Source organism: Lepidothrix coronata, unplaced genomic scaffold, assembly GCF_001604755.1.
Source record: "Lepidothrix coronata isolate B3197 unplaced genomic scaffold, Lepidothrix_coronata-1.0 Scaffold130, whole genome shotgun sequence".
Taxonomy (NCBI): Eukaryota; Metazoa; Chordata; class Aves; order Passeriformes; family Pipridae; genus Lepidothrix; species Lepidothrix coronata.
The window spans coordinates 259,937-284,897 of NW_016690310.1; the positions used below are offsets into that span (position 1 = coordinate 259,937).

The window sequence follows — 24,961 nt, forward strand, 5'->3', positions numbered from 1 at the left end:
TCATGTTTAGACATAGAGTAGTTTTTTAGGGGTTTCTCCTGTGTAACAGCAGAAGCCCAGGGGTTCAGCCAGAGTTTGGTTGGCAAATTGAGTGTGTTGCTGTTAGATATTAATGAACAAATAACAACTTCCTAAGGATTTCAGAGGGAGGTGTTACTAATTCACAGCTAAACTCAGGGCGCCTTCTCAGGAACCAGCTTTGTGATGGGGCGACTATTTCAGTTCCATCCTTTCCCAGTATTGTGACTTTTGGACACAATAGAGTAACGTTTCCTGTGAGAGTTTTAGGGGACTGTTAAACATAAAGCAATAGAGGATTCTCCCAAGGAAAAAATAGATCCTAGCTAAGTATAGTAATCTATAGTAATAATTCAGCTCCCTGTAGTCACACTGCTCCGAGATGTAATGTCTGAAACTTTTAAAAGGTTTTTTAGATTTTGTAATGCACCAGAATACGAGGAGAGTAACCAGGGTGTGCATAAAGCAAGGTTATTACACAAAGAGCAGATTTGGGGTCATTGCTTTGTGAACTTTTTGAAAATCTGCAGTCTTAAAATCCTTTCTGAGTGAAACTGTGTAATACAGGTCACCTTCTTCCAGGCCTCCTCAGGTCCACCATGCTCCAGCATAGAGGCAGGTTGGCTCGAGTTCAAAAACCGAGAGGATTGAGAAGCCCAGAAAGTTCCTGGATTAAGCTCAGGAGCAAATTTCTGGCACAGCTTGTGACAAGCAGCATGATAAAGATTGGCTTTTTAATAAAAGAGTCAGGTCTTGTTATTCTGGAGAAACCTGCAGCTACAGTAAGAATGAGAGCAGCAGATCCCTAAAAGAAGGAATTTCTGTATTGAACATAATGTCATTGGTTTGCTCAAGTTCCTAGGCAGGAGGGTAGAACAGCATGACCCAGTTGGAAGAGATGGGAGCAACCTCATAACAGAAATGAGGGTAAAGTATTTGTATTGGTGCTGATGGCTTTGCCTTGTGAAAGCTGTTGCTCCCAGGTTGGGCAGAGGACATTTTACAAAGACATCAGTAGTTTTTGTAGGCAGGCAAGAAACTGGTGTATGTGGGTGGAAAGAGATGAAAACCAGCACTAAACCAGAAAACTCAGTGTAAAGCTGTTGTTCTGAATGTGTGGGGACTGAGTTTCATTTAATGTTTTCTAAGTAATAACTTGTCATTTGAAAGCAAGTTAAATTTCCCACGGGGGCCTCTGGTGGTCTAGTGGTTAGGGTGCAGGACTCTCACCGCTGCGACCCGGGTTCGATTCCCGGCCCCCCGGGCAGATGGAGCTCGTCAGCCCTGTGAGGCAATCCATCTAAGAGAAGGTCACTCTAAACAAAACCTACGTTCTGAGACCCTCACTGCCACTGTCCGAGTTTCACTCGGCCCCGGCAGATGAACCTCAGGATTAAAGGGTGGGCTCAGTTCAGCGCACGCTGTGTCTCACCTAAAAAATCCACTGCGCAGGCTCGAAGGGTTAATGACCCTTCCCAAATCTTCGCTCGCGAAGACTGGCCATTACTTACTAAATTTCCCACGCAACAACCTCCAGAGTGGCAGCCTGAGGACAGGCTTTTGTGGAGGAAAATTGTGTGCACACAGAAGACATTTCTCTTAGCTCAGAGAAGTGTTATTTAGGTCAAAAAGTGCACTTAAAAGGACTTTATTCCTCTCTCTGTGCAGGTGATTTGGTCTCACGAGCGATGCACCATATGCAGTGCTTGAACACCATCCGCCCTGGGATGAGCCCCGTGCGGCAAACCCGGCAGCAGCAGCCCATCTCCTGGTCCCCTGATGCTCTCCACACCCTCTACTACTTCCTACGCTGTCCCCAGATGGAGTCCATGGAGAACCCCAACCTTGACCCTCCACGGATGACCCTGAGCAACGAGCGGTACGTAAATCAGTCAGCTCACTCTCGGTAGTTGTGGAATTAGGCTGAGAAGGGGTTTTGCCCTTTTTTAGGTTTTTACCCTTCTGCAGGGTAACTGTGTGGGCAGCTTTGTGGATGCTACCTATCAGGCATCAGTTATTCCTGCAGTCAGTCCAGGTTGTGTGGCCAAGTTTACGAAGCCTTGGAATTGGAACCGGAAAGTGAGCTGTTTTTTCATGCAGTCTTTCCGAGCGAGGCACATGCTGTGTGCTGCCAACAGGGCTTGTCTGGAGACCTTGCCAAAAGTACATGTGGTTGCCTGAAGCGGTAAAGACCTTACCAAAGAAAATGTTACCTTCTGAATGGCACCAATTAACAATTGTCATCGTTCTGGGGAAAAGCCACGTTTGCTGTGGAGGGGGTTGGAGGGATTTATGAACATCCTTCTAAGGATTACTTCAGTTGATGCCCTGTGTCTCGTACAGAAAGGAATTTGGATAGGAAGCCAATAACTAAACAGAGAATGCAGTGGGTCTCCCTGCCTCCTGCCAGCACTGTAACTGACTCTGAAAGTAGGCCCATTATTAGAGTGGTCAGAAGTTTTCCAGAGGGACGTTTTTTCTGTTGGAAACCTCCCTGGTTTCCTTCCTGCCCAGCTCCTTGGCAGTCTGCCTGACAGGCTGGTGGCAAGAGGAGAGCTGAGAAGCCCTCACAGCCTGGCCACAAGCTGAGTTCCTTGACAGGTCAGGCAGCTCCTGCTCCCCAGTTGCATTCTGCAGGAAGACCCAGGCTGTTACAGGCTCAGTTCCCCATTTCCAAGTGCATATCCAAGTTCCTGTTTATTTCAGAAATCTTAAATGGGAAATTCTGGTTCCTGGTTATCCATTAGTTATGCTAGCTTGCTCTTTGGATGTCCTTTAGCCTGCTGGACATCGGGGTTGAGGGAAGGCTGTATCCTGCCCCTTCCCAAAAGCAAAGTGGGTGGGAAGTTCCATGGTGTATTGAGGTATTGGAACCTGGGAGGGGAGGCCACACTCACAAAACAAAAAAAGCAAGGTGCTTATTGGACAGGAAAGGAAAACATCTCTGCAGCTTTGGAAATAACATGGTTTCTTCTTCCCATCTTGAGCTTCATTGTGCTCAGCCCCAGCTTCTAAAATTACTGTGAAATCATAGTAACAGACAAATAATTACAAAGGTAAAAAAAATTGTCTTTTTCTTTGATCCTCCTCTAAAATCTTTTCAAAAGGAGCAGGAATACACTGAGAGGGAACTGATGTACACATATGAAGAATCAAGAGGAATTAAGTGAAGTTGAATAAAACAGGAATAGAAAGAGGCAGCTGCATAACTCAGAACCCATTGGGAGCTCAATTTTTTGGGCTTACTCGCTTTAGTCAAATGCCCTACCTAGTGCAAGATTGTTTATTGTGCATGCTTGCACTCTGTGTAAAAAAATTACTTTCTATGAGGCCAGATTGTCTAAAGTTGTACCACTGTATTGTGGTACAACAGTTTACAGGTACAACAATTGTACAGCTGAAGCTGCTGAACAGTTTGTACCAGAAATATAGATTAGGCTTTCTATTTTGTGTCCTTTTCAGTACTCTCAGTGGGATGATGTTACTGCAGCTACTTGTTTTGTACACTGAGGACAATAAATGAGTTAAGTCAGGAGTGCAGTTATCTCTCCAATTGCTCCCAAACAATGCTCTTCGCATGGTTCACCGGAGTTTTTTTAGAATATGGGCTGCAACTCTATTCTGTTTTAAAATCCTCACTAGATCCTGTGACAGCTGGTGTAAGGGAAATTTCTGCCATTTTTTACTGACCAGTACTTAGCTGTAAAGGAAATTAAAGAGGATATATTAAAATGGAGCAAAAAAATAAAATTAGGGAAAAAAAAAACCAATCAGAAGTGAGCACTATAAGATTAAAGGGCTGGTTTTGAGAAGTTTATGAAAGCTGAGAATGAAATTAATATTGCTTGGTACACCAGAATTGAACATCCAACCCTACCTTTCATTTGCTCCAAGGTGGATTTATCTGTGTCTTAATGTGTTGAGCTCTGGGCAAGTTATTTATATAAATATTATTATTATATAAATATTGCTGGTGGCACTTTGCAGAGGAGGTGGTTTACTCATTCCTGGCTGAAGAGGAGGGACAGTGGAGGCCGGGCTCGGGGCATGAGGGATGAGGGCACTGATTCACCTAGTGTGACTTGGCAAGGCTGGGCAGCCTTTTATTCTTTCCTGAGCTGTGCTAAATCAGCTGCAAACTCGACATTGCTCTTTTGTGTGTTTGTGCTGGCTCTTTGGAATATCCTTGTTCTGTGCACAGCAATCCCAGTTTGTTTCCTGCTGGAAAAATCTGTCACAGACCAGGACAGTAACACTGAGCTGTTCTGTGTTTGCTTGTGCTTCAGTTTCCTGTATAAATATATAAATCTGTTGAACGTTGATGTGAAATTTAGCAAAGAGAGGGATGGCTGTTAGAGCTGCAAACTTGGTAGAACCTTGTTTTGGGAAAATCCACGAGCCACATTGATTCAGTGGAAGGAACTGCAGTTGTTCATCCAGAGACCTGACAATCTGCTGTTTATTTTGGCTTTCCGCTGTCTTTGAGCTTTTTGTGTTTCACACTGTGATGGAAAGTGCTGTGAAAATCATAACACTGAAGGGTCTGGAAGGTCTTCAACATGAAGGCAAGCACAGAATTCAGCTCTGAAACCACACCTAATGGGGGCTGTCACGTGCCATAAAGGACTTTAAAAATCTTGCTCAGCTTCTGAATGTATCCTGCAGCAAAGTTCATAAGGTATGAAAACAGACACGCTGCAGAAAGGTATTTAAGGCACCCCAGTGAACAAAACCAGTTTAAAGTGGGGTTTATCCATGTTAAACACTTTGGCAGAAGACCTGAGGTGAGAAAGCTGGAGAGTCCTGCAGCAGTAGGGTCAGTGGAGCTACCTCTAGTTTGGCAGAGAGAGGAGCTCTCTGTTTCGGCCTCCAGTATGTGAATGGATCCCAGTACACTGAAATTCTGGAAAGTTTGTTGTGATGTTGGTTCTGATACCTCCAGATGAAGGTGTTGAAGCAGGAGGAGTAGAGGAGGCAGAATTAGAGAGAAAGCACTCAGGTATCTTAAGCAAAACATTAAAGTGAATGCAGCTGTATAACCAAGCCATGGCCCACTTAGAACCCCAGAATGACCTTATTTGCTGGAGGGACAATAAACCATCTGCTATTTGGTGTCAGATGGCCCACCTGAGGAAGCATTTTGCAAACAGAGAGTGCCACTTGTGCAATATTTTGGCAAAGGAATTAGACCCTGAGGTGAGCACAAGCTGCTTTGCTCAGTGAGGATACACCTGGGTGCCTGAAGGCTCAGAGCTTTTTGGTGTCATCAGAGCACACCTGTCTGTGCTGCTGCAAAAAAATGGCTCTGCTGGGCAATAAGATATTTTGATTTTCTGTGAAATCTTAGTCTGTGTTGTGTCAGGGGTCAAACAATGTGTTTTTGGAGCACAAGGAGCAAGCAGACACATGGCACTCCACTCTCTGCTCTGTTCCTGCTCTGGGATTTTTCCCATTGCTTATGTCAGGCTGGCTGAGCTTGGGAGCACTCCACAGCCTGAGATCATGTTTACTGGGATTGTTTGAGATACTGTGACTTGACAAGAGCCATTCAAAGGTAAACAAAGTTTCTTTCTCCTTTTTCACTTTTCCTAAGTGGAACGTAAAGCTTTCGTTTTATTTTTAATGGTATGTCAGGGCAAGAATGCTCTCACAGTGATGCTTATCTTGGGGAGTATTTGTCTGCTCCCATAGAGCCCAAATCCAGGTCAATATTATGGTTTCATTTTACAGCTGGGTGGACTTGTCTGCCCTGGGTAAATTGACTTGGCCAGCATAGTGGTCCAGCCTTAAAGCTGGGAATTGACACCACTGACTGTCCTCATCCTGTCTCTTTTTGGTTATCATGTGCCTACAGCATTTATTATAGGAAAGTCAGCATGATCTAATACTGAAGAACAGGCAAAAAAGTTGGATCCTGGTTCCTTGTGTAGCTGATTATCCTCCCCTTCCAGCTACCCCTTTAAAAAACTCTGAATTGTGTTTTTCTGTTGTTGGTCTGTAGAACATTCTAAAACTAATTCCAGGCTTGTCCATCAGTGCTCGTGGATCCAGCCATGTCAGGCCTTTCCCGACTATCCATGTGGCAGCTGTGCCAAGTTCTACATGTTGTCTGAGTTTGCTGGGGCATTATTTTATTCCAAACATCAGTGAATACAAAACAATTTGCATCAGCAGAAGCACACAGACTGTACCTATCTGACTCTGTCAGTGAAAATCCAGTAAAACACTAGGGAAATTCCAGAGCTGATGGAGGATTTGTCAGCTGCCAACAACAGTAAAATTTGAGGCTTGCCAATTTGCTGGAAATTCACAGCTCTTCAGCTGGAAAAGCCGTGGACCCTGCAAGAAACCAACTGCAGTCACACAGGGGCCACCTCGTGCTGTTTGCCATGTGCAGGCTCCAGATTTGCTGCTTTTTTGGAGAAGTCTGTTTTGTGATGTGACTGTAAACAAACCTGGGCTCACTCAGTTTCTTCCTTGCCACAGATAATCCTTCAGGAAGGCTGCTGCTTATCCTGCTTTTAGCTGGAAGGCTGCTGCTCATCCTGCTTTCAGCTCAATGCCTGCTCTTACCTACAAGGTTGAAAAATGACCTAAATTTTTTTCTACTTCCAGTAGGAGCCTTCCCATTACATCTGTTACCTCACATGATCCTTGGATAAACATGCAAACCATATTTTTCAGTAGAGTCAAGCAGGAAAAATGGACTTGTGCCTCCTCCTCCTCTGGGGCAGGAGGAGGAAGGAGCTGAACCATGTACTTGGGTTTTCTCTCTGTGGAGTATTTCCAGCAGTGTCAGCTCTGAGACATTATTTATTGAGAAAGGATGAAAAATGCATCTGATTCTGAAGGAAGAAGAAAAGATTGTAGCCCTTTCATGCAATTTTTGAGTGCTCTCTGCACAAATGTTCTGTTCTTCCAATACTTGAGCTCCTGATTTAAATCATCATTGGCTGGAACACTTAATATTTTTTGTCTTGTGGTGTAAAATCTAAACCTACTTCGGCTGGCACAGAAACTAGAGTTGGGCCTAAATTAATTCTTCTGTCAAAATCCTGCCCAAGCAGGATTTATTTATTTATTAATTGATTGATTTGCAGTGGTTGATTCAAATAAAGAGCCCCTGTGCTATGGTTATTTCTGAATCTCATCAGATTTCCTAAATTTCATGTTTTGAAAAAGCATTACTTTGTTCTTACTTAGTTCCTATTTACTTGATGGTTTCTAGGTGCATCATTAGGAATAATTAGAGCCTTCAGCTCCTTCCTTCATGTTTTGCTGCCTTCTTTCCCTGTGTCCAGAAAATACCTGGCACAACTAAATGTTCCTTCTGGAATTGCTTGAGACAGGAGTGATTTGGCTACATGGATCAAATTTATATAGCAGTATTAATCCGTATTAAAGGGATATTAATATCCCAGTTATTAATGTGAATTGCCTCCAAAAAGCCTTGCTCTGTGTTGCACGGGCATCCAACTGGCAGAAAAGGAAGGAAAATCAGGAATAACCTGCAGAGCTTGCTGCTGAGGGCTGGGTTTGAGCTTCATCACCAACATCACCGAGAGGTATCACTGATTTCAGAACTGGGTAAGGCTTTCCAGGACAAATCTCTTCTCCAGCTGGATGTTTCCAGACTCTCCCTGATCTGTCATGAGGCTTTTTTCCCCCCTCTACTCTTTTTAACTACAGGTTTATGGAATTTTATGAAGTGTAATAGCTACATCATTGTCTGTCTTTTAGATTTATCTGTGGCCTAGCCTTTCCTAATTCAAAATTAATGTATTTATGTCTGAATTCTTGTATTTTACAGCCATATCCTATTGTTTCCATGCAGTATCAGGAACAGAACTTGATACACTTAGTTCAGTGAGGTGTGCTTTTAAAAAGGTCTGCAATAAAACAAGTTCTGGGGTCGCTTGTCTGAGAGATCTTGAGTATCTTTCCATTCTGTCTGCAGCTGCCTCACCAGACAAAAGTAGGTGTATAGGAATAATAAAAGTAAACCCTGATCCAGTTATTTGCCTTGAGAGAGCACAATCATACACTCATATTTAACAGTACTTAAATCCACTCGGAATATCCCTGAAGTCAACAGGATCATTACAGAAAGATGTGTCAGTGATGAGCATATTCCAGTCCCATCCCCATGTCCCACCCCCAGTCCATTGATTTTATTTTTTCCCCCCAAAGCTATTTTGATATAAATATACTGATTAAATATAGAGAAACAGAAGCCTTACATTGAACTGTGCCATTGGTTGTGCAGAGGGGACCAAAAAAAAGCAGCTATTTGCTATTGATGAAAAATCAACTTGGTAGATTTATTAGAAGAATAAGAAAGTTATAAACAGATAAGGTTAACTTTCTCCACCAGCACTAAGGAGGGAAGCTGTTACCAGGTGTTTTTCAGACTTTGACCAGTTAATGTCTGGTTTAATTGTGGTTTTGAGATGCTCATTCACAGGGAAGATGGAGTGAATGGCCCTATTTCAGAGGCCAATAAAATGCAATCAACATGTGTCTATTGACTGAAATTAATTGTTCATTGGCAGTGCTGTTCCTGACCTTAGACTAGATAATCTGTTTGCTGAGCCTGTACTAAATTGCTGCAATACATTGAATATCTTCCACGGTTTTAAAAATCGGAAACATATTTTAAAAAGAGGAGTCAGTAGCTTTATTTGTCAACATTTTTGATGAACAACTTTCACCTTCCTGCTGTTTATGGGACATCTCAGTAACATTTTGATAGAAAAAAAATGATTTCTTGACAGAGCCCACAAGTCGGATTCCTTCTATATGTGCTCCTGGTATTTTAACTGAAAGACTGAGAGGAGAGATCCAGGATGAAGTATTTATGGAATATTAAAGGGAATGGAATTAAACCAAGTCAGACTGAAGTCAGTAGATGACAGACACTAGTTATGTTTGTGTTCCTGGAACATTCCTGCCTTTGCCTGGCATCATCTATTTTTACGTCTCATAATTTTTTTAATTGTTTATTTCTTTCTAGTTCAAAGATTGCAGAATTGGAATGTGAGAGATGACCTTGGCAGGAGTGAAGGGAGTTAATTGCAAACCCTGAGGATTGAATTCATCCAAGTGCAACTGCTGTAGCTGGCAATGCTCTGAATTAGATAATTTTTCCCTTTTATGTTTTTTGTATAAACAAACACTGCTCAATTTTATTTTTTTTTAACTCTGCATATCTCACACCTGGGACAGCCCAGCCTTTCTTCCACATTACTGGCTGTAAGCAATTTGTAGTGTTATTGTTGTGTTTCCAAAGTAGCTCCTATATCTTCTGATCTTGCTGTTTTGGAGCAGGGGTGGGGTACAAACACAGATTATTTAAATTCTCTGCAAAACTGCAAGGAGAGGAATCTCTCTGTGTATGAAATGGAGCAGCACAGAGCAGAGTGTGTGGAGAATAAAGACACTGCCAGGCCTGACACATGGGGAAGGCATTAAAGGTTAAAAAGAGAATGCACAGTGAAACAAAAACTTGATGATAATGGCTGTAGTGGAGCCATGAACCAAAAATGGGCTGTCTTGGGACCTTGCTGCTGCATATTCACTGGTTTTCATGGTCTGAGAAGTCTCAGGTATCGCAGATGCAGGTAGGACAGGTCACCTGAAAGATTACCCATTTCATGTGGTCCTGGGCAACCTGCTGTAGCTGACCTTGGTTTTGAGCAAGGGGCTTGGACTGAATGATCTGCAGAAGTGCCTTTGTACCTCAGCTTCTGTGGTTCTAATTCCAATATTTGTCCTTAAAGTTGTTGTACCTCTGTCCTCTTGGTAACTTCCCCCTCATCCACAGGTATCAATACCTTGTTTCCTAAAACTGGTTCTTCACAGACAGTGCAGTCATTGGTCCTCACCACCTACCTAGAGAAGCATAAGGCATTTGACAGCCTTTGTCCTCTCAGTCACAAAACCTTTGTTTGAAAAAAACATTTTCTTCTTTCATAGACATTTTTCCGGTGGTGGGTGGAAATCCCCAGAAAGGCTGGCACCGACCTAAGCCATTCCTGCTGAAAGTCCCTGTTTGTCTAGATGTTTGGAAAGTGGATGGATGATCTCTGGCTGTCTTGTTTAGCAGTGAAGAGATGACAGCCACTGTGTATGTGTGTGCTACCACCCTGCAATTACTGTAACTACAGCTGCAGTAATTACTGTACTGTAAAGATGCCCACATCGAGCTCTTGGCTTCTGCTCTTGAGTTTCCATCTGTGAAGATAAAAAAGAAGGTGTAAGAAAATGAGAGCCTGGCAATTCAGCTGCCTGGAGTCTCAGGGCTGGTGCACCCAGGAATCCTCAGTGCCTGCAGGCACCCTGGGCTGTGTGTTGTTCGTTGTTTGCTGTTCATGATGAGAAGAATGAGCAGCAACCCAGCATTAAAAATGAAGGGAAAATAATGCAGGGAAACCTAAAACAAAACTGTTTGAGCATTATAGAAACACAGAAATGAGTAAGACAAGGTCTTCTGGCTTCTTTTTCCGCCTTTTGGACAGTGAGTGCCTATTGATACAGTAGAGGACTGACGGAGTCTACATTTCTCTGCTTGATTCTTGCTGGTTTGCCGTCTTTTCCTATGAGCCTGTCTCCATTTTTTCTTAAATAGATCCTTGATTGTCAGTATTGTGATACCAACATCATGCTTTTGTACTAATATACCTAAAAAGCAGCAACTTGGTGGATGAAAAGTTCTGAGCACGTAGCAAAGAACAATGATGGTATCAAGCCAGCAAGTTTCTCCTTTTTCAGTAATTGCTGTTTCCAATTGAAGTTAATATTGTTTCCTATTGGACTAAATTACAGCCCTTCCCTTGCAGAACTTGCCTGTTTCCTGAGGAAGGAGTTAGCTGGTGCTTTAACAAAGGCCACACTAAATAAATACATTTGTGAGTCTTTGCTGTGCAGCAGCCAGGGCTGGCAGGTTGTTGGGGGCTTTGCTGTTATTGTTCCTGACATCTCTGTAACACAGAGCTGAGAGCAAACCTCCTCTGAAGAGTAAATGTTTCTGGGTGTAATTTATGATAATAGCAACAATCATTCTTTTTCTCTGACCTTGTGGAGATTAGACCTAAGCTTTCCCTGGGGTAATCCTAGATTGGTGTGTCTCTGCTTGGTTTCCTTTTTAAAGGAGACCCTGGCAATTTGCAGTTCCCTGTCCCATACCTATGAGTGCCTGTGCTGCCATGTAACCTTACGGTCACTTACAGAGCTCAACTGCCCTGTTTTAATCACATGTTTTTACAGTAACTGCTGAAGTGGCTGTTTGAAAAAGCATGTCTGCTCTGCAAGACAAATCCTATTCAAATGAGTTGCATGTCTGAGCTGATTCAGCCCTGGTTCATGGAATCTTCTGGGGCTAAACCACCTGGTGTTGATACCACGGGTGCTGGTCTGACATGTTTGCTGAGAGAGGAGAGACCAAGCTGTGCTTTGCTGCTGCTTATCTGGGGTGATGCTGCTGAAAGGGGCACTCTCAGTCTGGAGCCAAACCACTGACAACACGAGTTCCACTGAAGAGTTTGTACCTGGAGGTCTTTCTTCCATGGATTAGAAAGTGTATCATAATGGCTAGAGGATAGAAGGGGGAGACAGGAGCTGGAAAGTTTTATTCCTGGAAAACTCTCTGCTACTGTAAGGAATTCAGTTAATGATTCCTCACCCCTTTGGCTTCCTTGAGAAATGGAAAAGATCCTCCCAGAGAAACATGGGGCTCTTCTGAGACAGGTGCTGCAGAACTAGAGACCTTTTCAGTAGGAAAGGATGAGTTGTCCATGATGCATTACTGGAGGATAGTTAATTAGTTGAGAGGAACTTGAGCACATTAGCATGAAATTATAACAGGACTAACGTAACCTGTATCTTGCTGTAATTACGTTGCTCGGAGCAGCCAGACTGTGTGATTAAGAGTTCCCTCTGTGCAGCTCTGCACTGTGCCAGGTAGTCAGTGCTCAGTTCCCTGTTGGGGCTGCCAAATTCTTCAGGAAGGATCTCTCTGAAGAGTTGGTGCACTAGAACATCACAGAAACATATGTGCCTTTAAATGACTTTCCATCTGGGCATGCCATTCTTCCTTACACAAGAAGTTACAATAGTTTAATTAACTCACTTTGGGACCACTTTTAGTCTGCTAAACTGTCTGTTTTGAGACACTTAATATGCTTAAGGATAAGTGGCCAAACTGGCTTAATCTGAGAGCAAAAGGGCATTTGCCCCAGGACAGTGATGTGGCACAGTTTTGGCTATTTACAGCTTTAGCCACACAGTCAGGGCTCAGAGGTACCTCCTGTGAAGAAAGGTAAATGAAAATCAGTTTATTTCTCAAATAATTTTGTTTCTTCAGGTTTTTTTGAGGAAAAAACTCTGGGAAGAAAGATGTTTCCCATGTATCATCTTTTTTTTTGTGTTTGGAATGCAGAGCACTGGGTGCTGATAGAAAGGTTTATTCAAGTAACAGGTGCTGAAGTGTAGAGCATATGAAGATTTTGAGTGAAAATATTTTTCACAACAAGCTGGTAAAGAATAATTGTGCACATTGTACTTGGCATTAGAATTGATGCACTTTCAGCTTTGTCATCTTTAACATCTCAATCATTGCTGCTTCTGTGGTTTTAGATCTGCTTTCTGGCCACAGGGGGCTGAAAAGAAAAAGAAAATCCTTGTAATTTGGTATTAGAAACAAAAATTATTATTTTGTCATGCTGGTCATTAGCTGAGGAGGCAGCTGGAGCTTGAAACTCCTCTGTGTTCCTGTGGTAACCACAGTGCTGCACCCTCTGCAATGGTCAGCATGAACCAGGTTGGGCTTGTTGCAAGAACAGGTTTTGGGTGTGGATAAGAAAACTTCACTCTCTTACCCCCCATTAGAATTTTTATCTAATCTGTTAATATAAGGCTATTTAAGTGTGGCTTTTTAGAGAGAGAGATGGGGTAACAGATAACCTTGATATGGAGACTTGCGGGACAGTCGGGTTTTTTCATCTCCCTGGACTGCAGGTGTCCTGGGTATAAACAAACATTGCTGGGTCTTATTCAATCATTTGCCATCCTGGCATAAAATCTGCAACTCTGTTGTTCAGAATACATGAGATGTTAGGCGAAACTTATCTACTGAAAGATCTATATATTGAGGTATTTTTATTACTTTAATTATTCTTATTTGAAATTCAGTGAAAGTTCACACACAGCCAAAGCAAGAGACTGCTCAGCACCACTGCTGGTACTGAAAGCAGACTTAATAGTGGAATTTGTGGCATCTGCTGAGAAGCACTGCAGCTCCAAATGTTGAAATGTAATGCAGGCGTGCTCTAAATTTAGGATATTTGGAAACAGAAGGAATTTGAGCTGGGCCAATTAAATCCATCCACCTATCAGAATCCCAGAGTTAAGCTGTTGTGTCTGCCATTTCCAGTGTTATTTAGGTTGTGATACCCATTGATAGGACCATGGAAATCACAGGGATAGCAGCATAAAAAGAGTTTGAAGTTGGGAGATTTCACAGTATTAAACACAAAAGGGAAGGATGGGATGATTTCTAGTCTGGCATAAAAGAACTTCATTGCAGTGATAGTTTTCTTTAAACAGGACACTTCTGTTGCTTTTATTTCTCATATCTGTACCTTTACATGGCACTATTTATTTATTTATCTAAGGCAAAATGCAAACATGGATCTAATTATGCTTTCCGGTAGAAAAGAGAAACAAATCCATTCACCACTGGTAGCAAACAGAACACCTTCTTCATCCTGCACATCAACTCTTCAATATTTTAAGACAAGAACTAAGGAACAGAAACTCCCTGAAGATTTAGGTGAAATATGTTCATTAAGCAGCTTGCCATTAGGACAGAGTCTTACTTTCTTGAAAAATAATAATCAAAGAAATTATTTGGTCCAGCAGTGATGTTACTTCTCCTTCTGAACTTTCATTTATGACAGATTTGATGTGTCTTACCTGGCATTGGTATAGTTCTGCCTGTTCATCCACAAATGCCACACACTGTGGGCTTGAATGCCTTTTATTCAAGAAAGTGGACTCTTAAATTTTGGCTCTTTTGTGAGACCTTCTGTGATTGTAAGAGAGCAGCCAGAAATTGGGTTGTGTAATTCCACTGTGGGGGTGGAGTGGGTACCTGATTTCAGAGCACACATGGCGCAATTGTACCTAAGAGAGCTCCAAAACCCATTCCTGTCATCTGCATGTACTGGTGTGTTCCTCGTACCTCCATGCTAAATTAGTTTCTGGAACATCTCGGATTGCGGGAATGTGGAAAGCCAAAAGATTACTTAGATTTTAATTAAGGAAGCACTGACATCAGCAAGGGGGTGAGCGACGCCACACGATGTCCATGCTCATGGGAGCGTGACATGGCACACAAGTGTAATGTCAATTAAAGTTATTAAAAAATACAGATTGATCAACTATTTCTCAGTTCTGAAAAGGAAAGAATGATCTTTTTAACCTTGAAATGTTTTGCCTCTAGATACCAGTATTTTGTGTTTTAAAATTCCTCTTTTGAAACACTAATTAGGTTTTGGCTTATGCTGGGAGGTAAATGGGAAACGTTCCCCTATTCATTGTGAAAACCCTTTGCTTTGGTGAGAATTGTCTTGTGTTTGACTGAGCAAACTTTTTCAGTTGTAATTAATTAAACAGCTTTCAGTTTTCCAGAACTACACAAAAATATTTATCTTTCTGGCTCTTTGTTCCCACAGTTGTAACTCAGGAGCTTCAGGCAGTTTTCCTGAGCGTGGCAACGCTCTGTGTCAGGATTTTACAACTGGGCCCTGAAAGTGAGTTCAGTGATTGAATCTGGCAGATTGGTCTTGGCTCGAGAATCAGCATATGTTTTTAACATATGCATGTTGGCAAATCAGATTGAAGTCATAACTAAAAGGCCTGTTATCTCAATCCTCCTTGTGCTGTTGGGAATTAAGTAAAATGGGCAAAAAAAAATGGGGAAGGAGTCTCAGCAGTGGATAGTGAAGAACCACACTGACCCCTGATAATCTGCTTTGAGAGACCAATGGGGTTTTTTTTTAGTTTGCCAGCAGAGCTGCTGGAATTCACTGTAGGAGTTACCTCTTGGTTTTTCTGCCCACAGGATCAAGGCTAATCCAAGAATAGCAGACCCCCCACTCTGGCTCTGTGCCCGTGTTTATCTCTGACTATCACCTAGCATGCTGTTACAAGTTCATTTCTGTCATGCATCTCATTTGGATTCATGTCCTGCTCCAAAATGGACCAGTGTTTTCCTTTGCTGCAGGAATCGTCGTGCATGGCAAGGTTTTCCTTGGTCAGTCTCCTTGGGGTGGGTCCTGGGTACCAGGACTCCATGTGTTGGACTTGTTGGATCGTGTCTGGGAGGGTGTTTTGTGCTTGCAAAGCAGGGTAGACACCTTTTTGTAAGAGCTGGGAGAGGCTTAATAGATCTGATGTAGGTGACCTAGCCAGAGCCACTGTTAGAATCATGGAATCATCATGGAATGGTTTGTGTTGGAAGGGACCTTAAAGACCAACTCATTCAGCTCCCCTGCCATGGACAGGGACACCTTCCACTAGATCAGTTTGCTCCAAACTTCATCCAGCCTCAGACACTTCCAGGGATGGGGAAGCCACAGCTTCTCTGGGCAACCTGTGCCAAGGCCTCACCACCCTCACAGTCAGGAATTTTTTCCCAATATCCCATCTAACCCTGCCCTCTGGCAGTGGGAAGCCATTCCCTGTGTTCTGTCACTTCAGGCCTTCTCCAGCTCTCTTGGAGCTCCTTTAGGCTTTGGAAGGGGCTCTTAAGTTCTCCTGGGATCCTTCTCTTCTCCAGGCTGAACACCCCAAGCTCTCCCAGCCTGCCTCCAGGGCAGAGCTGCTGCAGCCCGTGGAACATCTTCGTGGCCTCCTCTGGACTCCCTCCATATCTCTGGAATTGCTCCATGTTAATTGAGGTCAAGACTGCAGTTAGGTCCAGACTCAGAACAGTTCATCTCCTGAACTGTTTGCAGTAGTTTTCACTTTATGGAGAGTTTTAGGACACCAAGGAGTTGGGAGGAGCAAGAGGAGCAGGAGGTGGCGACTCACAATGTCCATCAGGGATCAAAGAGCTCCATGTGGGGCTGGGGGGGCAGATGGGAGTTGGTCACATCCTTGACCACATAACTATGACCAGATTGCTGTAGTTAAACTATCGTGTGTATCTATATCTGCCTCTGATCATCAAGTATATACAATTTAAGTTGGTTTTAATTATTTTCTATCTCTCTAGAAACCTTCCTCCTGCCACAGCACACAGATGTTACAAACATGTTTTCCTGATGGTACATTCCAGAGCAGCACCAGTGCTTGTTTTCAGCCTGAAAATGGAATATTTTCCCTGTTGTTAAAGTTTGTAAAATGTGATTATAATAAATAAACCACAGACTTGGGGGTCTTTTTTAAGATTCCCAGTGAATTCCCTTTATGTCTTTTTTTAGTGAGCTCAAATCTAGTTTTGACTTGGTTTTGCATGAATAAAACCTGTGTGATGCTGCATCTTATTTTTAAGTGTGATTTGCAAAGGATGGAAAAGGTGTTATTTCTGTCTGTGGTTACGAGGAGTGGTAGGAGAGATCAGAGCTGCTGGTTCTAGATTGAAACTATTCTTGTACCATTTTATATTCTCTAAGCAGAGGAAGCTGTGAATGCAGATTTAGTGGAGAAAGGATCCAAATAAATATAATATTATCCAGATGGTTTTCATTCCATCAGTGTCTGACTGAAGGATGACTCACTAAACTCATGGCATATCCAAGCCAAGACCTTGGTAACTTGATAATGATCCACTAAAATTTGAGAACTCTTATCTTCTGAGATGAGAGCCAGCCATTGTTTCAAGGGGATTCGGAAGAATACCTTTTGGGTCAGTTGAAAGTGATTGAATTTCTTCTTCCTTTTCTGTGAAGATGTGAAAACTGTCTGCTTTAAAAGACGTGGCATGTGTTGAGATGATCCTTGAGTAGGATCCAGCATGGTAATTCCTATCTTTTCTCTGTAAATATGGGAAGTTTTAAAATTCTGTAAAATATTTTTAAATCTGTGAGGAATGGCTTGTGACTGAGACTGATTGTGTTTTGGAGCAAAGATTTTGTGTTTCTTCTAAATCAGCATTTCTGTTGTTGTTCTGTTCACATGTAATTATATACTCTGAGATATTATTTTTTTCCTGCTGGCTGAAGAAGGGTTTTAAGTGTTTGAGATTCCAAATTATAAATATGCCACTGATTTCCACATAAGCATGACCTGGTTTGGGTTTTGGATACTCTGTCTTGCCTCAAAGTCTTTTCCCTTCTCCAGTTAATGAGACTTCACTCTGATTTCTTTTTCACTCTGCTGCCATCCTGGGGATTTTTCCGTCTTCATGCAAAGTCTTAGTCACTTTGAGCTCTCTCCTTTTAGGGCAAGGTGGGACTGAGCCATAGAGTTTGGTTCCAGCATTAAACTCAAACATTAGTGTACTGAAAACCTTTCTTTATTTTTTTTTTTCAGTCCCTTGCAATAACACACACTGATCTTTAAAGATTTGGGGTTCTTTTCTGCAGTAGAATCTGTATATTTCCAGTAAATCAAATATGGGGATATACCATGGACAACCCCACTCTGACCAAAAGTACTCTGATGCTTACACGTTTTGTGATGCTAAAGTTTGTGTGTGTTTAAAATGTTATCAGGGACTTAGAGAGCAGCAGTTACAGATGAAGGGAAGAGAAAATTTTCACTCAGAGCATTTAGGAGACCATAGGACAGGCAGGATCGGAGACTGTGCATGTGTGACTCAGGACCTGCTCAGGCTGCCAAGAGTGAGGTGAATTTTGCCATTCTCACCTGCTTCCATTAGGACACTCATTTCTTCCCTGCTTTAGAAGAAGGAGACTTTTGTTTAGAAGAACAAGGTTTTTCTCTCTTGCTGTTGCTGTCACTGTTGGCTCCTGCTTTGTTTTGCTGGAGCAAAACAGGAGGCAATGAAAAACAGCAGAGAAGAGGTGTGGCTGCAGGGAAAATGTCTCCTTCTTGCTTCTTTTTTCCTTCAGGTTGGATGGGGCTTAGAGCCACCTGGTCTAGTGGAAGGTGTTCCTGGATTTGGAATGAGATGATCTTTAAGGTTCCTTCCAACCCAAAACTATTCTGTGATTCTTCAGCAACCTAATCACAGGACCCTCCTGGGGACCCAGGGAGGAGGAAGGAATGTGACAGCATGTCTGTTTTTTCTGGGAAAACTGACTGTTTTCACCTGAGGTAGCAGATATTCCTCACTTCTGAGAGTGAAGCTCCAAAGCATTGTCCCAGCATTCACTGCAGAGGAGGGATGACATAATTTTCTGACTCCTCTGGAGCTCTTTCCTTTTTGCATACAATTAACTTCCCTCTGCCAGAAATACCTGGATCCCAGCACTCTTAAAAACCTTCAGAAGAACCCACTTTGGGGGCTGGTTTCCTTGTGATGGATAAATCATAGAACACCAGCTTGGAAGGGACCTCAAGGATCACCTGGTCCAGCCTTTTTTGGCAAAAGCAAGTTGGCCAAGCATCCTGTCCAGACAAATCTAAAAGTGTCCAATATTGAGGAATCCACCACTTCCCTTGGGAAATTGGTCCAGTGGCTGACTGTTCTCATTGTGAAAGTTTTCCTCTTGTGTCCAGACAGAATCTCCCCAGGAGGAACTGGTACTCAGGAGATCTGTGATCCCACAGCTTCTCCTCTAGGATGCTGCATGTGATCTCCACATGCCAGTACCTTTTTCCAGGAAAAAGCTAGTATAAAATTGATATAAAATCTCTGCCAAGTGCTGCTTGGCCTCCTTGGTTATGTCTAATAAAACAATGTGGTTTAGTTCAAATGAGGGGGAAAAGCCCACAGTGAAGTCCAGCCTTTCTCAGAGCACATCTCACCCAGCTCCGGCCTGATCCCCTTGGGAATGGAGTGGCTGTCCAGTTCTAAATGGAGAGAATTTCAAAGAATCTATGGATGGAATATTGACAGCACATGACAGTAACAGACATCACAGAGTCTGTGTCCCCAGTGAGCTGCTGCTGGAATATGACAGTTTCCCAAGGCTTGGATCACTTCATGTGTGGAATTTAATGAGCTGCCAAATGCTTCTAAATGTCAGAAAGACCAGAGGAAAATGGCACTTTGCAGAATGTGGCACAGACAGGAACGCAGAGACAGAAATGAATTCTTTAGCTTGCAGCATCTCCCAGTTAATTTTCCATGAAGGTTTTTCCCCTTCCCCTCCTGCAGTGTTTTTCAGACTGTGAAATGATCAGTGATTCCCTGGAGGCAGATGGATGCCCAGGTTAAGGGCCACAGGGATGAGAATTGTGTTTTATTTTCTAAAAAATGAATAATTGCATTTATTTTCTTAGTGCAATGTGACCCAGTGTGGGTGTTTTATCCAGTATTTCTTCTTTCTGCTTCGATCCTGTGATAATGCTGCTTAGCTGGTGGAGTGTCAGTGAGCAAAGATAAAGCTGTTCCTATAGTATGGAGAAAGGAAATAGCCGGATAAAAGGGTGGAGGGAGGAATAGAAAGCCCATCCTCAAGCTAGAAATTTGGGAGAAAAGTAAAGTTTTTACAGCAAAATAGCAATTGGAGTCATTATTGTCACCCCTGATAGAATAATGGATAATAAAGAATGAATTATCCAACTTGCACAGCAATACCAGTGGTGGGGTTTGGAAAATCAGAAGAGCATTATGAGGAGAACATCCTTCCTGACGCTGCCTTTTGCAATCCAAAGCCTGTTTCCCTTTGGACAAAGGGTAACCAGGCAGTCTGAGCTGTCACTTTTAAAGCCTTTGGAAAAATCTGTTGAGATTAAAAAAAGAAACAAAAAAAAAAATCCTTTTTCTTTCCCATTCCTCCCCAAGCAGGTTTTTCCACATTCAAATGGCTTGTTTGGAAGCCATTTATAACCCTGGCACATGTGGATTTTTTTACAGAATGGAAATTTAGGTGTTATTTCTGGTGCAGACTGCGTGGTATTTGCTGTTGGCTGACCAGTGCCATGAGTAACAGTTCCCAAGGTATGATGAGGGCTGGATCCACATGGTTCTCTGTCCAGCAGTGTTCCCATCACTGGGAGTGTCAGGGAAGCTGGGATGTGGCCTAAATCTTTATCTAGCATAAAAAGTGGCAGATATAATTGCTTGGAAGATGAGCTTTTCCAGTGCTCCTGAGCTTTTCACCCCATCTAACTGTAATTTAATTCTGTATTTAATTCTGGTGCTTTTAGCCTCCCTTGCCTACCTCTCTGTCCTCTACAGAGCTTGAGTCCCATACTAGGGACTCTCGGAGTACACAGAAAGTACAAATAATTAGTTTTGGCTCCTCCCTTAAGGACCTGAATTTAAAAAGTGTAAATGCCTCATTTGCAGGCCTGATAAGGATCCACGTTCTCTGGAATAGGCTGTTGAAAGGCAGCTCCCAAATGCCTATTGACAATTGCTGCTCTTCCCTTAGGGAAGTCATTCAGCTCTGAATTGGCTGGGCTGAAGTGATTCATCCCATCCCATTCTTTTCAGACGAGCTACTGGGTGATTTTCAAAGTGATAAATGTAGCAACCCTGATAGTCTCATTCTTTGACATCAAATAGACGGGTAACAACAGTCCTGTTAAAAACACCTTTGTCTTGGCAATCCAGGGTGGATCAGGTGCTTAAAACACCTCTGATTTTGTAGATGCTGCTTCTCCACTCAGAAGAACAGAAGAAGAGGGGAAAAACAGTGGATGTGCTTGCAAAGTGACAATGGCAGCATTTTAGGGTGCACATTGAAACTGGTAAAACGGAAAGAGCACATATTTTACAGAGTGGAGTTACTCCACCCTCAAGGGTGTTCAAAGTCATAACAAAGGGAGTTCTGCTTGCAAATCCCATTATGGATTTCTAACGGGATCGGTGCTGCTCACTCTTACTGCTCTCACACGAGAGTGCACATGTACACACACAGAGCTTTGAAAATGCCTTTCATGGCTTCAGCTGCTTTCATTAATGCCCAAATCAGTTCATATTTCCTCATCTGTATCTTTTTTCTCTCTGAACTTTGTAAAGAAATCGGTACTTTCTCCCCTATTTTCTTTTGAATGCTTAAATGGAAAAGCCTTTTTTGTTTTCACACTGTTAATAAGGTCATTACTGGAAATGGGAGAGCTGGCACTTCCAAGCCTTCCACTGGGATGGCAGGTATCCTTGGGGAAAAATCAAGCAAATAATAGATCGGTCTGGCTGTTTATTGAGAGGGTGGATGAGATATGTTGTGTATGAGTATTATGGTACCTATATATTAATGTGTAGTCTCAGTATTGTGCTCATTCTTCTTGTGGGAATGAGGGGGGCTCATCACCAGTGCTATTGTTATTACCTTATTTATATCCCTTTATTGCCTTGAAACCCTTCACATGGAGTCAAACCTCCCTGCTCCACCAGTTTTGCTGTGCTCTAGAGGGTCAGGTGGGCAAAAATGGAGTCCTGAGAAATGTAGGATGTGAAAAGCTATTAGATAATGGTAATGTAAAGCTTAATGGAGGTAGGACTGAATTAGCCTGGCTTAACTGAAGTTTCAAACCATCAAGGATATTTTTCATGTTTCTGGTGGTGGAGCAGCTTGTACGTATGGATTATTTAGAACGGACACAATTGTTATATAAGCTGCATGCTGAGGTGAGAACCCCTCTGATTCAAAGCAAAGCACTGGAGGGGCCTGACCTGTAGCTAAGAACAGCAGAAGGAGGTCCCTTCTGTTCAGGCTCAGTACAAAATGAGACCAGCATGGCCCTATTTTTGGTAAGAAGCTGCTCAGATGACCAAGGCTGAGCAGTTCCACCTCCTTCCCCCTGCTGTGACCTGCCAGTCTCTCTGAGCACAGTTTGCCTCCACAGGTGGGTTTTACCCATGCCAGCCTCCAACCTGCAAGCAATGAAGCATTCTTCTGCATAAGGCAGTGTTAAATGATGGGCTTTTTCTCATTTTCACAGCCCCTTCATGCTCCTGCCCCCGCTGATGGAGTGGATGAGAGTGGCCATCACCTACGCCGAGCACCGGCGCAGCCTGACCGTGGACAGTGATGACATCAGGCAGACAGCCAGGCTGCTCCTACCTGGGCTGGACTGCGAGCCCAGGCAGCTCAAGTACGTGGCCTAAGCTTTATAAGCACCTACAGTAATTGTATGACTCATAATATTCTTCTTACTGCATTTCACGTGAGCCAGAGCTCACAATACTCCACAGGTGACACCTGTTGAACCTTTAGGTACTCCAAGAGGTAAAGAAGCTTTGGCCAAACTCAGCAGAGATTTTTGTCTTGCCAAAAGTAAGAATGAGACAGAGAATGACTGAAAAACAAAGATTTGGGGGATTTTTTTATGCCTTAATTACAAGATTATTCTTTGCTTTTTAGGATACCTTGAATGAAAGATTTAAACTAACAGAAAAAAGAGAGAGGAATCCGTCATTCCCAGTGCCATTTATATCACCCTTTAAAGCAGTCTTTTGTATCCAGCACATTTAGAGGGAAAGGAAATCTTAGAACTGATTGATTGATTGATTGATTGATTGATTGATTTATCCCTGGCTTGCTGCGTGACTGTAGGCAAATTGAAACTTCCTTTTCCTCATGAAGCACAGGCTAAAAGACTGTTTATTAAATAATAATAATGATGTTCCTTGCAGTGGTGATGCACCAGGTAGGGTATGTTGACATCCCTGAAAGAGAAGTTGTGCAGAAAAACAGCGTATAATTAGTATAACCTAAAATTCAGACCTCTAATATCTATTCTCCGCCACAGTCCTCCACAACAACTGTTTGAGTCTCAGTGGATGAAGCCTTCTAATAGGATGCTCTTGTTTTATGTTTGCCAGATGATTTATTTGTAAACATCCTCAGCACTCACCTGTTATTGGTTAAATGAGAATCTAAATGGGGAAATGTTAGATTTCAGAGAGCTGTATTTCCCTTCCACTTACTTAAATATAAGTGTTGGGGAGGTTAATATTATTAGCACACAATGTTTTTATTATTATTTTTCCTCACTGCAGAGCAAATTTAAATCACTTGTTTCCAGTAATTCTAGTAGTAGTTTAAATCACTTACTACCACTAATTCTAGTAGTTGTTTAACCCACTTGTTTCCAGTAGTTCCAGTAGTAGTTACTGCTTATGGAAGGCAAAGAGCACACCAGGTTCCTGCTCTGTTCTGAAAATATCCCTTCCCAAACTAGGACACCTCAGCCCTATCCCATCCCCAGCTCTGCCTTCCTCATTCCTCCCAGCCCACCTCCAGTTCTTCAGTCCCTTCCCTGGACACAGGAGCTGCTCTCTGGGCAGCTGCAGGAGCACAGCCTTCACTCTGGGAAGCGTGCAAGGGTTTCCCTCTCTTCTCCACAGGATAACAACTCACACATGGAAATCCTGCTGTGGTTACAGCTGCTGCTCAGCAGCGAGCAGTGAGCTCTCCCCCCCAGCTCTTGTAGGATTTTTTATCACATTCTAAAACAAAAAAATTCCTTTGCATCCATCAGAGAAAATCACACTGTCCAGCTCTAGAACAACAGGAACTTCTGCATGCCTGAGCCTGTGGGTCCCCAGCAGCAAAGCTCACGCATTATAACTTCAAATTCTTGTGCCTCAGCTGGCCTCTTGGCAGCTCTACACTGAGAACTACAGCCCCCTTTTTTTCCGGGGTCCCTGACACCTCTGTTCTGTTTCTCTGGTGGCTCTGCAGGGCTTGTCAGTGAGTGTTCTTCCTCCTGACAATAGCTCTGGGTGGAATTATGCCTGTTGGCAAAACAGGAAAAATATGTGAAGTGCCATCCCTTCAAAAACTCTTATTTTCTGAGGTTCACTGGATTTCAAGAGGTGTCCTTTTATTTCACTTTTTTCACAGAGTTCTTCTTTTTCTCTTTCTTCTTACTATTATACAAAGTCATAATATTGTAGCACCGTGATACTGTACCAACCACCTTAGTAGAACAGGGTTATTAAAGCCCAGCTGTAAGACTTATATATGTCCAGCATATTAGGCCTTTTACCCCACTGTCCTCTTCTGCTCTGTGCTGTGTCCTGATCTAGTATCTGAGTAGTTCAGTGATCTTGCCTTCAAAAGCTCAGCTGCCACAGAGGCACGTTTTACTGCAGCTGTATCTCCAAAGAACCAGTGGCTCCGTTCCCTGCTGACTCTGCCCCAAATTGTGCCCTGCTGCAGTTCCTTTCTCAGAGCAGCTGTGGTGAGATGCTGGTTGCTCTAGTACAAGGGTGACCAGTCCCCAGGCTGCGGGGGGATCTTTGCCTGCTCAGCACGTTGCTCACAGCTTCTGCTCACCATTTGTCATCCACCAGCCATGCAAGCTCAGAAAAAAAATGACCAGCTGAACTAAAATGTGAATAAGATTCATCCTGCATCTTCTATGTGAAGTGATGAGTGTTTTGTTTCTCTGGCAAGGCCATCCAGAGTTTCCAGAAGAGGTTTAGCTGTGCTGGAAGCATCTCATTTATCAGAGGAACTTGGCAGGGTGATATCTCACTCACTGAAAGCTTGCACAAGAGGCTGTGCTGGAAACCAGGCGGGTGGTGGAGGCATCACCCCAAAATAACATCAAAGGCCTGACCATATCAGTGCCCAGCTGAGATAGGAAAACTCCAGTTCGAAAGTGCTTCTTCAGTGAAGGAGATACACTTCCAGGTTTGGATTCAGGAGTCTGTGAGCAGACAACCAGAGGGTTTTACAGTAATCCCTGGGCTCCATGCAGATGAGATAAAGGTTGTTTGAACTCATCTGAAGGATAAGGAGTTAGGAGAGCCTTGTAGAAATGTTAACACACTTTTCTCGTTGGAAAAGAGTTGAGAGTGTTCCGCTGTCTAAATTTCATTTTTATTTCATTTTTTTTAAATTTTTTTTCC

At 42.9% G+C, this 24,961-nt stretch overlaps 1 protein-coding gene across 1 annotated transcript in view; it reads left to right on the forward strand.

Annotated features, from left to right (window-relative positions):
• Positions 1 to 24,961, forward strand: part of ABTB2 (ankyrin repeat and BTB domain containing 2) — a 114,559-nt gene that overhangs the window by 75,288 nt on the left and 14,310 nt on the right. Inside the window, exons 3-4 of the mRNA XM_017826782.1 lie at positions 1,687 to 1,897; positions 22,042 to 22,194. Of these exons, the coding sequence (XP_017682271.1) occupies positions 1,687 to 1,897; positions 22,042 to 22,194 (364 nt within the window). The remainder of the gene's footprint in view (positions 1 to 1,686; positions 1,898 to 22,041; positions 22,195 to 24,961) is intronic.